The sequence below is a fragment of the Poecilia reticulata genome, linkage group LG3, assembly GCF_000633615.1.
Source record: "Poecilia reticulata strain Guanapo linkage group LG3, Guppy_female_1.0+MT, whole genome shotgun sequence".
NCBI classification, from domain to species: domain Eukaryota; kingdom Metazoa; phylum Chordata; class Actinopteri; order Cyprinodontiformes; family Poeciliidae; genus Poecilia; species Poecilia reticulata.
The window spans coordinates 19,600,988-19,613,676 of NC_024333.1; the positions used below are offsets into that span (position 1 = coordinate 19,600,988).

The window sequence follows — 12,689 nt, forward strand, 5'->3', positions numbered from 1 at the left end:
ATCAAGTTGAGGAATCGCTTCCGTCAAGTTGAGGACTCCCTACAAGGTGCATGGCAGATCTGCCCGACCCATCAAAGGTTGGTTAGGTCAAGCAACTGTTCGGGTCCAGAAGACATGTCAGGGTAGGAGCTGTTGCGAGTTTTGCTTTGCTGCTGATGGAAACGCTGTTTGTTGAAGGTCAATGCTAGGCCTCTTGGTGTGTTGGTTTGGTTTGATTCTCTGCTGAGACTCGATGAGCTGAGAAGGTTTCTGCTGTTGTAAATCCTTCAGTCTTTGGCTTTTTGTAGTGCTGTTTGAAGCACTAAAGAAGCTGTGGTCTTGTGACCTGTGGAGGTTTAGGTGTAACTAGAATCTGATATCTACAATCTGAAGTTCCTGGCTTAAATTCAGTTGTGATGTGAAAGAAAAATGGCTGCCAAGGACTTGGCAGTTTAGAGGCTGTAGGAAGTGATTCAGCTTAGGCTTTGTAAATATCACTAATAAACCCTGATAACATACCTACTTATAAGTGCTAATATAATGTGTCTATGTTGACATCAGTATGGCTACATTGGGATAATATTTATCTTTCCAATCAATATCAAATATGTCTTTGGGTGAAGATGAGGTCTTTATATTTCAATATACATATTTTTATTTTTTTTTTTGTACTTAATATTTAGTTTGAAATTTAGGGTCCATACTTCAATAACTCCATAACTCAAACAAATTTAATTTAAATTCAATTCAAACGTGAAAATCGATTTTTTTTTTGCGCCAAAACAACACGTGGCTATTTCATCATGCTACTAAATTTCTTCTGGACGATGTTGGACAACGGAGCGATCTCCTGGAGCTGCAGGCCAGAGGTCACAGAGGTCATGTTCACACTATAATCCACCATCTCTTATTTGCAGGTTTTCAGCTGAACTCCTTGTTTTCCTTCTGGAGAGGATCGACTGGGACGTGTCCTTCAGTGTTTAAGTTTGTTTCTACCCATTTTCTCTCCTAGACTAAGCATCTGGCGGACGTTTTGTTGCAAATAACGTTTGTTTTCTCATAGATAAAGCCACCAAAGGAGCTTCTACAACTAATGCTCTTTTCTCCCATCTTTCTCCTGGAAAGGCTCTTTCTCTTTTCCTGTCTCTCTTTATTCTGTCCCTTCCAATACCCCAGGGGTTGTTTTGTCTTTTTGTCAATAGTTATTATTATTATTTGAAGGCCAACAGGTTTGGTCAGCTGGTCTTACTGCTGTATGCGCTGTTCAATGGCTGCTGGAATGTTTAGTTGCTGACTTGCCGCCCAGAAACCACTGCTGCATTCTTGGTCAGGAGGCTCTGTTTCTACCGCTTCTGCCATTTTCGTGTGCGAGTGTAGATGTTGAGGTTTAAGGGGATTAAAAGTAACAAGATTCTCTAAAACAGCTCATCCTGAAAGGAGCTCGAAATAAGCAGAACTGAGCTGGTGAAATGTCCAATATTTGGGAATGATTTTGTGCAAACAATGTAATGAACATGTTTTATATAACCCATAGCCCTATTCTAACTTATTCAAAACGGATCAAAATAGTTCCCTTTAAACCGTTTTTAAAAAGTTCCAGTTCTGAAAGGAGGAGTGGTAAAAAAAAAAATCCAATATGTCAGAATCTTGCTGCTGCTGACTGCAGAAAATGTGCGAATGGAAGTGCATATACATTTTTTACTGTGTGAATCAAAACTGACTAATTCTATTTTGTGTACTCAAAATTAGTCTTTGCAAATCCTTAAAGTTGCACAAGGTTTCAAACAAATCATCATGTTTGACGTTTGTGTTAAACACTGGCTGTAAACGTCTGAACCAAACTGGCAGCTGCCAGTTTAATGAAACCACATTCTCTGCTGTCACTTTAAGAGCTGTTTAGTGATTTCACATAAAAACACTTTTATTTAACACTTATTTTAAGATTTAATCTGAAAACCTTCGACATTAAGTAGCTCGGCATTGTCAGCTGAAAAAGATGTAGTTTATTAATCAACCCATCATTCAGTGTCAACAGGTCACTTACAGACCTGTTGACTTCCAGGTTTTTAACTTCTCAGTGCTTCCCCCCCCCCTCAATTATTAACTTTTTGCTGATTTCTTGCTCTTCAAAGCCTCATCGTGAAGAGACCATCCAGTATTATCATTTAGTCTGTTGAACAGATTAATTTTCAGCCAGTTTGCTGTGCTTTCTCCTGCGGCGCGTCGGTTCATCCTCCCTGCAGCGCACAAACACTTTATCTTGAGAGACTTCGATTTGTTGTCCGTCATTATTCATGGAACAAAATGATGTCCTGAAAAAAAAAAAAATTAAAACATTACAATATTTTTACGCTGCAAGATAAAAGCTTAAAGTGTCCACTAGAAGGCGTCAAAAGCCTGTGGAGATATGCAGATGCTTTTCCCCGTCAGACGTCAGACGTGGAACTACGATTTGAACGTGCGCTGTACCTGTCCTGCGTCTCTCCTGCTTTGACGCTGACTTTTCCCAACATCATCTGTGGTTTGCTCTGCTGGCTGCCCCATGGAAAGATGCTCTGCATGCGCGTCCACACGTTCTTCCACATGTCAGACCCTTCCCAACTCAGCTTCAGCATCATCAGCTCCCCCAAGTCTTTGTCCAGCGTAATCAGGAAGGACAGAGTTGTGTTTCCGTGAATGCCTTCATCTCTGCGTCGCAGGGGAGCAAATAAAAACAAGGTTATCGTTTAATCCTCATGTTGCTGTGGGAGAGTGACGGCTTGCTGATGTGAAGGCCCACAGCTAAAGCGGGAAACCAGATGAGTTTTTTTTTTTTTTTCTGCAGGCAGTGGTTTGTTTAAAGCTCTTTGATGCACAGAGTATAAACACAGCATAACTGTGAATGAATCATGTCCTGCTGTAGTGATTTATTCATTTCGTATTCGTGTTTTCTTTTATGCAGCAGTTTGTTTGTCAGCTGCTCTCGTTAAGTTGGTTTTTCCCTCTGGAAGCACAGATGCGCGGCGGCGCACCAGATCTGCTGCAGTACTCACATTGTGATGAACAGCTCTCCGCTCTCGGCCTCGGTTCCTTGGAGGGAGATGATGAGCGTCGGCTTGATTTCCTCCGTCTGGTTAACAAACTGGATCCTGAACTGGTAATGATAGACTGCAGGAAAAGAGCGAGAAACAAGCCAAACAGCTTTTGATTCATGGAAAACACACAAACACCACAATGCCTTTAAAAAGTATTCACACATCTTACTGTTTTTCCACATTTATTCAAAAGTATGAAAGCTTCCACTAGAGCAGCTGCATTTATATTAATTGAATCCTCATATTAAAGATTAAATTACACACAGATGAACTCTGTTTACTGAATTTTTTTTTTTTTTTCGTTTGGCAGTTTCTGACTAGAGGGAGCTAAGTATATATGAACGCCACACTTTTCAGATTTTTTAAACTTAAGTACAGAAAATCACACTGCAAAAACACAAAATCTTACCAAGTATTTTTGTTCCAGTTTCTGGTGCAAATATCTCAGTACACTTGAAATGAGACAAAATGAACTTCCATATAACTTATCAGCAAGAAATATGAGCTGGTTTTAATAATTCTGTAATATTTATGTAAAAGTACTATTTCCGTTGGCAGATTATTTAACTTGTAGCAAGATATTTGTACAAAGTTGTAAGTGAAATAATCTGCCAGTACTTTCTCATTACTTGAAAAAATTAGTTTTCCCTTATTTCAAGTGTACTGAGATATTTGCACTGTAACTGGACCCAGAATACTTGGTAAGAATTAGTTTTTGCAGTGCGTGAACTGTTTTCACTCAGCTTCACAATCATGCACTATTTTGAGTTGATCTGTCTAGGCCTGTCACAATAAATGATAAATTAATTAATCGCATGATAAATTAAAAGAAACTCAATAATTCCTATTTGCATGACTTATCGTTTTTCTCTTTCTTTTTATCAGAAACTGAATGACAAACGTCTACAGTCTGGTACTTTGATCTCAACTAGCCCTTTTTATGAAGGATAATTTTGTTTACACAGACTTTCGTTTCAATTCGTTTCATTTGTTGTTTCTTTTGTTTTTTGTTTTATTCATTTTGGATATTTTAAGTATCTTGCAATTTCAGTGTTTAAATGTTAATTCGATTTTAAAGTTTATCGAGCATTGAGAATGTATTCTCAATGCCATTATTAATTCAAAATGGTCTCAAAACAACAATGTTATTGTTTATCGCAATAAGTTTTGGAACAATTATTGTTCAGCACAATTTATCGTGACAGACCTAGATCTGTCACATAAAATCTCAGTTAAAAATGCGGAAGTTTGAGGTTGTAAGGTGACAAAATACGAAAAAAATAAGCCTGTAGCAATCAGCAGCCAATTAACCGTATGATGAATTAAGATGAACTTGATCATTTTAATTGTGAGAATAAATTACTGTGACAATTTATCATCCAGAAAATGTTGTTTTGCGACAGGCTTACAAATAATATCTTTAAATTCTCATTATTCTCAGAGTTCATTCTCACGTTTGTAAGGCATCCGGGATCTTGTTTTCAGGTAGAGCTTCTTGCTCTTTGCTGTTCGGACCTTCTTGATGTTGTAGCCCAGCGTGTTGCAGCGGTTCTTCCGGCAGTCCAAGCAGACGCCCCTGACGAAGGCGCTGTTGTCGCTGCACCTGTAGGCCGTGCTCTGCTTGTCCTCATTCAGCAGCGAGTCCATGAACAGATGGACGGAGCGCTCGTGAGCGCACTTCACCGTCTGTTCAAAGCCTGCGAGAAGGCAGAAAAAAATAGGACACGTTGCTGTGTGGTGGTCGGATCACGGAGCCGTTTATTGATACAATAGTGGCGTCTTTCTGTCACATCTTCCTGCTATATTTATCTCAGCTCTGCGTGGATTGTTGTCGCCCGGGGGCAGCTCACGGACAAAGCAGCACATGTTACCAGTTAGCTCCTAAGGATGGCGGTCGCTTTAATGTGGCTTTCGCTGTCAGATTATGCAGATGTGTTTTCAATTGAAGGGCACCACAGTTTCCAGAACAGAGTCTGTGGGACCGGAGGGAATTAAATGCATCAAAATCAATCTGTCGGCAAGCAGAAAGATGAACTGCTGCCCAAGAAGTGGCCGCCAAACCACCAATGTTTTGATTTGGAGGGAGCAATTAAGGAATTAAAATGTTATGATAGAGCACAGAGAGCAGCTAACCAGAAATATTTTGGAGCAGCTGAACACCCTGTGCCACATGCAGTGGTTTGAAAATGACACATGGGGGTCAAAGTAGTGTGTAATTTGGAAGTGGATGTAAATCGATTATTGGGTTTCAGTATTTTTTTTTATTTCTTTTCCCATCTAAAAGTCTGAAACGTGAATCATGTTTGTATTCAACTCCAGTGAGTCCTTATTTTATTTCTATTAGCTGTTTATTGATCCACATGATTATAAGTCTTCTGAGGTTTTAGTGTACAAAACAACTCCAGGGATTCATAGTGGGGTTCAAGTTTGGACTTGGATTAGGCCGTTCAAACACATGAATATGCTGTGCAAAGTTTCCCCCAGAAAACCTGCTAAGCCTGTTGGTTGGGCACTAGGGCAGTCATTCATCCAGCGGTTCGCCATGTTTTTGAGTTAAACAATGTTTAAAGTTGACAGGGAATTTGAAAATATCACTTGATAATCATATGTTATTGAAAGATTGGAAGATTAACACCTGAACACCAACTATAAAGTCTTAAAAAATGTTAAAAGACTTAAATAAATAAGCAACGTTTGGTCTGGTGGGGGCACAAAAACAGCCTGGTGGCCCGCCAGGCTTATAATGCACAGGGGGAAACCCTGCTGTGATGTAAACTCTCATTGAAGCTCTGCCTGTGTGTTTACTGGTTTTTTTGTCATTCTGACTGATTATTTTTTTAAGCATTATCCTGTTTTTGGCTCCATCTTTCTGACGAGCGTTATCCTGCTAAAGAAAATCAGTGACCTTTGTCTTCTCATACCTCCATAAAGAGCAGATTTGGGTGTGGGACTTTTATTTGAACTGTCAAAAAATCACAGCCTTGGCTTGATAGTCTTGTAGTTGCTTCACAGTCTTTCTATTTTCAGACGATGGCTTGACAGAGAACTCTGATTTAATCATGTAATTATGCAATTAAACATCTCCGGCAACTGACTGACCTCTGGTGTGTTTCCTGGTCGTCACGATGCTGTTTTTTAAATAATCCTCCATAATAAACCTCTAAAAACAATAAGGTGACCTGTGAAGGATCAGAGTAAGGGGTCCTGAATATATGCAGCTCAGTTTCTCTGATTTTACTGTTTATAGTTATACGTTTGAGTAAAATAAACTTTGTTCTTTTATTCTATGAACTATTGACAACATGTCTGCGAAAATCCAAGCAAAAATTTGGTATTTATTTGCAGAAAATAAGAAATGGTCAAAAATAATGAAAAAGATGCAGCGCTTTCAGACCTCAAATAATGCAAAGAAAACAAGTTTATGTTCATTTAAGAAACAACAATACTAGTGTTTTAACTCGGGAAGAGTTCAGAAATCAATATTTGGTGGAGAAACCAGGAGGCTTTCAGTGGGGGTCAATAAAGTGGACTATTAATGTTTTCCAGAGCTGTACATGCAACTTTTCTCAGTTTATTTTATTCTTTGCAAACCCTGCATCCTTTGTCTACCTCACCTTTTAAGCATGTACGTATGTCGTTGTAACACAATGAGAGCTAAAAAAGGTAGAATGGTGTGAACACGTTCACAAGACTCTCTAAATACTGCAATCCATTTTGACGTTTATTCCAGCAAAAGTAGTGTTGAAAGAAGTAAAATGTTCCATCCAAATAGTGACCCATCCGGCCTTCTGCTACTCTTGTTTCTGAGAGAATAAGAAGCTAAAAGTCTGTGTTTTAAAATGTGTTTTCAGTGCTGCTCATCCTACCGAGGATCCCGTACTCGCTTATGTGTTCATAAATGTTGTGAAAGTTGCATCCGGGCTGGAAGTCTCCTCCGTTAGGGTAGAAGTCGTAATGCGCCACGGCCTGCTTGATGCCCACGCTGAGGCCCAAACGTTCGTGGGTGAAGGTGTGGATGGCGTCGACGAACTCGGCATCATCAGGAGAAAGCCTGTCTGAGGGAGACATGCCCTCGAACAGCGGCCCTGCCGGATCCAGGCCTGCAGGGACAGGAGATGTGTTTTAAACAGGAGTAATGCTTCTCCAAAAGAACGCAAAAAAGAAATGAGAAAAATGAGCATTAGTTCACAAATATGCAAAAACCCAAAATGGCACAAACATATTGATAAACAGAAAAGTTTTTAGAATTATGATGAATAATTGTTCCGATTTTAAATGTGATCTGAGTGGCGGCGTGTGTCATTATTAATAGATACTTTACTGGTGTGGCAGTAAATCCTGATTTCATTCAGGAATTGAATGGAGCTCTGTTAGTTTTAAGTGTATTTTTTTTCTGTTTTATCAAATTTCTGTGTGTTGGTGTAGGATGTAGCTATTAGAACAAAGTAACACTTTGGTTCACAAGAAACTCTCTACCTTGATTTCCACAATCAGTTCTAACAAATAAATATATTGGATACATGTGAAATTCCTCAAAGTTTCTTCCATTGTCAGTTTTTGGGAGTTAAAAGATTTTAATGATGCACAAAACCTACCTGGCCTTGAAAAGTAAACATAAAGATTAAATGGTTTGTTTGTTTTTCAGACTGCTTGGAATTGCATTAAATTAAAAAAACAGAATCCATTTAATTGACTTTTCATAGCAAATGTGTTTTTTTTTAAATAATTGTGTATATTATGACTATGACTATTATGACTTTTTAATTTTATTTTTGTGGTTTTCCTGGACTTTGGTTTATTTTTAATGTATTTTACATTTAATCCTTCCTAGTAAATACTGTAATATTTAGATTTGCTCAGTCTGTTTTACAGAATTACACATCCTGTCCAGATTGCTGAATTATTTCATCTATAAGCTCTTATTGAGCTCTGGAAAAGCTCAGTAAGATTAAATATCTAGTCAGTTGCTCAGATTAAGACAGGTTACAAAAATTATGGCACTCATCTGTAGTTATTTGAAGTTATAAATTTCAGTTTTTGAGCTTCGGAAATTATCAGATGTATTTTAAAATGTCTTTTAAACATAGGCTGTTTAGTTTATCATCAGATCTGTGTGTGTTTTCTTGCAGTGCGTTTACACAGTCCACACCCCATAAACTTGAATGTATTGCTGGCAGAAATGGCGTCATTTTTTCTGTGTTAATGCTGAACATAATGATGCTTTTGGTGGAGAGTCACATTTCTAAAATCTGAAACAGCTTCTGTCCTCAGCCAGATGTTTTCTCTCCCCAGATCCATAATTTCAGATTTTTATGCAGTATTTTATCTTTGGCGCCAATCTTTTTCTTTCTCCTTTCTGGATCTGTCGGAGGACGGACGGTAAGAGGAAACGAACTCACCAGTGATCCTCCCAATCTTCTCTGAACCCTGCAGGAAGCTTCCAGCGAATCCGGATATGTGAGCTCCCAGGCTGTATCCGATCAGATGAACTTTCCTCACTGGGTACCCGTATTCTCTCTGTTTTGGGATTCGTTACATTTAAATACATCTCTTCCACATTTCTGCTCGTTGGTTAGTGAGTCTGACCTGGAGCGACTGCAGCAGATGAGCTATGTCTTTGCCCACGGTGCGGGTGCTCTGCACAGCCAGGGGGTAATGCTGATGGGCCAGATGCAGCCAGTCGGTCATCACCACATTAACATCCACAAGGTTCCTCTTCAGGATGGCGGCCATCCGGATCACCCAGCTCTCCAACATACCGTCCACCTTGGAGAAAAAACACACACAAAAAAACAAGAAATCATAAAGTTGGAATCTCATTTTGCAAAAACACAAAATCTTACCAGGTAATTTTGATCTAATTTCTAGAGAAAATATCTTAGTACGGTTGAAATGAGACAAAACGTTAACGCTTCATCTGATGACATGCGACTGTCATGAACATGAATGACGCTTGATAAATGTTTACGACTGTTGTCACAACATGCCATTCAGTAAATAATGACACTTTCAATGCAAAGTTCAGTTAAAACTGGCATTGAGCGTAAATTAAAAGTGTCAACTCCGCATTAAGCGTCATTATTTACCGAATGACACTTCATGACAACAGAATAAAGACTCTTCATGTTCACAACATGTTCCCCTTCAAATAAAGCCTTACTGACAAAACTAACTTACAAGTCATTTTTCAGCAAGATATAGAAACTTGATTTAAGTCAATAATTAATATGGATGAAAAAAAAAAACTAGATTATTTCACTTATGGCAAGATATTTTCCCATGTTATAAATGGAAAAGTGTTTTCTTCCCCTCCCTCAATATTAAGGAATTAGATACTTAAAATTAGCTTATATATTTTGCTGAAAAGTTACTTATGAATTAATTTAGTCTCATTTCAAGTGCACTAAGATATTTTCACTATAAACTAGACCATAATTCCTTGGTAAGATCTTTAGTTTTTGCTGCACAACAAAGCAAAAACGTTATAAACACATTTCTGAATGTGCAAACGGCAGCGGTGGTCGTCGTCGTCGTTGCTCGTAGTGCTTTTCGAACACGTTTCTTCTCGGTTCTGAGTTTCTGTGTTCAGTGAAGTGCGCGGAAAGCAGGAGGTGACCTTACCGACCACCCGTGAGTGATGATGATGAGGGGATTACTGCTGTTGAAACCACAGGAGGTGAGAGTGTGCAGCTGCAGAGGGTCCAGCATGCAGGTGTCCTCACCTCCCAAAAACAGCCTGAACATGGAGCCGCTGACGCGAGGCTCCTGCGGCCTGACGGCGGCGGCGGCCTCTGGGTCCGTCACACCTCGGAGAGCAAAGAGAGGCGCTGCTCGTTAGGCTCAGCTGTCAGGATGTTTACTGGGTTGGCTTGACCGTTGCGTTCCACTGAAATTCACTGTAGTTTTATATGCAACGCTAGAAAGTATGTCTAACTAGTTACTTGATTTACAAAACATCTGCTTTCACAGCTGGACTGTAACAATCAGAGTAATTTGTCATACACCAAATATCTCAATATTAATAACGTCAACGATCCATGTCTATTCTATGCTAAAGAAATCATGTCTATTTTAGATATAAACTAATGCACACACAAAATAATGTAAATCTCGCACGATCGATAACAAAACAGCAGTGACATATCCAGTAATTTAAACCCAGATGAAACTTTGTGCCTTGTGGAAATAATGTAAACATTTGGACATTATTTCAATTATGCGCCGAAACTGTTTTGATGATTTTACTCAACAAAAGGACATGGAAAAGTCCTTGGTTGTCCAAATAACATGCAGCTTTAATTTAATGTCCCCCTTGCATTAAAACTTCACTCTCCATTCCAGGAATAATAAAAAATAAAGCACAAATACACAAACAGCCTTGAGTTCAATAAATAGGTTCTTTGAATTTTTAAATAAAGTTTGTTTGTTTGTTCACCAAATGAGCCGATGTCTCTTCATCCCAGCATATCTTTTTTTTTGGGCAGTGAATGAAGTGTTTGTGACAAACTTCTGTAAATATTTCCCCAGATCTCCACAGGAACTTGAACACATAAAGAAGTAAAGTGAGATTTTTTGATTAATCACTTGCTTTCGACGTTTTGTTTTGTTTTGATTGTTAAGTTACACAGATTTGTTGGCAGACATGCGCAGATGCCTCAGCAAGATTAATCTCTCCTTTGGTTAATCTAGGCAAAACATTTCCCCCATCAACTCGTCTTTGTTTTATAAGCGTAAAAAACTGTTTCTCTTGGAACAAAAACCTGCAGATTCTGACCAAAGAAATCTCTCACGACATCTGTTGGTTTTCACTCTTTTGATATTCACATCAAAGATCAAGTTCCTGTTTTGCTGCTCAATCTGGAGTTAACTATTAAACCTTCTGAGCAGATATGGACTCTCTTTGATTTGCGTTTTCTTTCTTTGGTCTCCTCACTGCAACATGTCCACATAAAAAACTAAAACACTTTCCTTTTTTTAGAGACAGAGTGAGTGCACAAATTCTGATTTTTAAAGACACAATTTGTTGACTTTTGTTGCCACATTTTGGCATAAATAAACATGCCGTGTATATAAAGTTTTCAAATATACATAAACTTACACAGATGGATCTGTTTGCCTGCCAGGAGCTGCAAACAACAACCGTAACCACATGTGAAGATTGTAACGACAGATAAATCGCCGCCCTGATTTGATTAATTATTCTTATTGGTTTGAACTGCACTGAACAAACATTTCTTTGAACCGTCTTTGAAAAGTTACTTTATTTGTTTCGCTAAAGCTACGATTTTGATTTGGTTGAAAATTTTAAGCTTGTTTAAAGAAACATTTTTTCAGTGTTTGACATAATAAGTCTACAGACTGGTGATCAAAAAACATTTCAAAGATAGTTTAAATCAAAATTAGGAGTCAGAAAATGTGGCAACATTTTCATTAGAACAAGTAAAATCTGAGCACTTTTGCGCCGAGTGATGTGGAAATTTGTTTAAAATATAAAAATCTGGACAAAATGAAGAGTCCACTTCACTGAACCCCATTGAAAACCTCCTGGTTTTTCCACCAAATATTGATTTCTGAACTCTTCCTGCGTTAAAACCTCAGTATTGCTGTTTCAAAATGAATATGAACTTGTTTATTTGAAGTCTGAAAGCACTGCATCTTTTTGTTATTTTCTGCAAATAAATACTAAAGTTTTGCTTTTAACTTCAGAGACATGTTGTCAGTAGTTCATGGAATAAAAGAGCAATGTTCACTTTACTCAAACATAAACATATAAAGAGTAAAATCAGAGAAACTGATCATTTTAATTGGTCTCTTAATTTTTTCCAGAGCTGCATGTTGCGCTGAAATATCCCTCTGTATATCTGGGTTAGTTTAAATTTGAAATCCCATTTATGTAATAAAGTACAAGATGTATTTAAGGATTTTGTACCAAGATAAACTAGAACTACTCACAATATCAGTTCTGTCTTTATGACTTTTCCGTTTAAGATAAAGCAACATAAATGTCTCTTATGTCACATTTTCCAGTCGATTGATACTTACTTCCTCTGCTTCCTTTAATTCTCTTCCCCTCACTGAGGCAACATGCCATCAGCAAACAGCACAAGAGTCTGAGCGCAGACATGACTTCACGTCTGATATTTCCTCTGAACCTGAAGAGTTTTTGTCAGAGACGCCTCATTGCTGTCCAGAAACCTGAAGTGTGATCATCGTCCTGCTCTGAATGGACAGAGAGGGGAAGTCATGGTTCAGACATCAGGTGGTTTCGCTGCCGACCTGATTGGCTGAGGCCTCGCCGTGTACGTTCAGCATGTTGTGAAAGAGCGAAGGTAAGGGCAGAACATGGCTGAAACCTGCTGCAGACCAAACCTCATCAACACACTCATCCAGCATCACACCAGTCATTAAAAGAGAGGAGGCTGAACATAAGAGTCCTTAAGGGGGGATTTTCCCACAATGTTGTGTCACATGTTTACTAAAATGGCTCAGGCTGAAGCGGATCATGAGGTTGAGAGTAACCAGGCAGTGAAGCAACATTGTTGCTCCAAGCAGGACTTTGGTTTGCTGTTCTTGTTTGTTGTCATTTCTAATGTTGGGTCTTAAAAAAGCTCCTGCTTATTCTCAACATGCGGTTTC

The 12,689-nt window shown here is 38.6% G+C and overlaps 1 protein-coding gene across 1 annotated transcript; it reads right to left on the minus strand.

The window, feature by feature from the left end:
* Nucleotides 1-1,862: 1,862 nt before the first annotated feature.
* On the minus strand, nucleotides 1,863-12,398 carry lipca (lipase, hepatic a). Its single transcript, XM_008405370.2, has 9 exons — nucleotides 12,096-12,398; nucleotides 9,675-9,859; nucleotides 8,640-8,819; nucleotides 8,453-8,570; nucleotides 6,920-7,153; nucleotides 4,508-4,750; nucleotides 3,012-3,126; nucleotides 2,449-2,667; nucleotides 1,863-2,291 (listed from the first exon to the last, which is right to left on the minus strand). Exons 1-9 carry the CDS (start codon nucleotides 12,175-12,177, stop codon nucleotides 2,162-2,164), a joined length of 1,506 nt encoding a protein of 501 aa, XP_008403592.1. The 5' UTR covers nucleotides 12,178-12,398; the 3' UTR covers nucleotides 1,863-2,161.
* Nucleotides 12,399-12,689: the final 291 nt, after the last annotated feature.

Bases quoted from the DNA above. Each gene is read 5' to 3' on its own strand.
- lipca (XM_008405370.2), bottom strand. From the start codon at position 12,177: ATGTCTGCGCTCAGACTCTTGTGCTGTTTGCTGATGGCATGTTGCCTC. The intron at 8,571-8,639 runs GTCAGACTCACT...ATCCCAAAACAG, and splicing joins ATCTGCTGCAGTCGCTCCAG to AGAGAATACGGGTACCCAGT. The intron at 2,668-3,011 runs GTGAGTACTGCA...CCTGCGACGCAG, and splicing joins GGAGAGCTGTTCATCACAAT to AGATGAAGGCATTCACGGAA.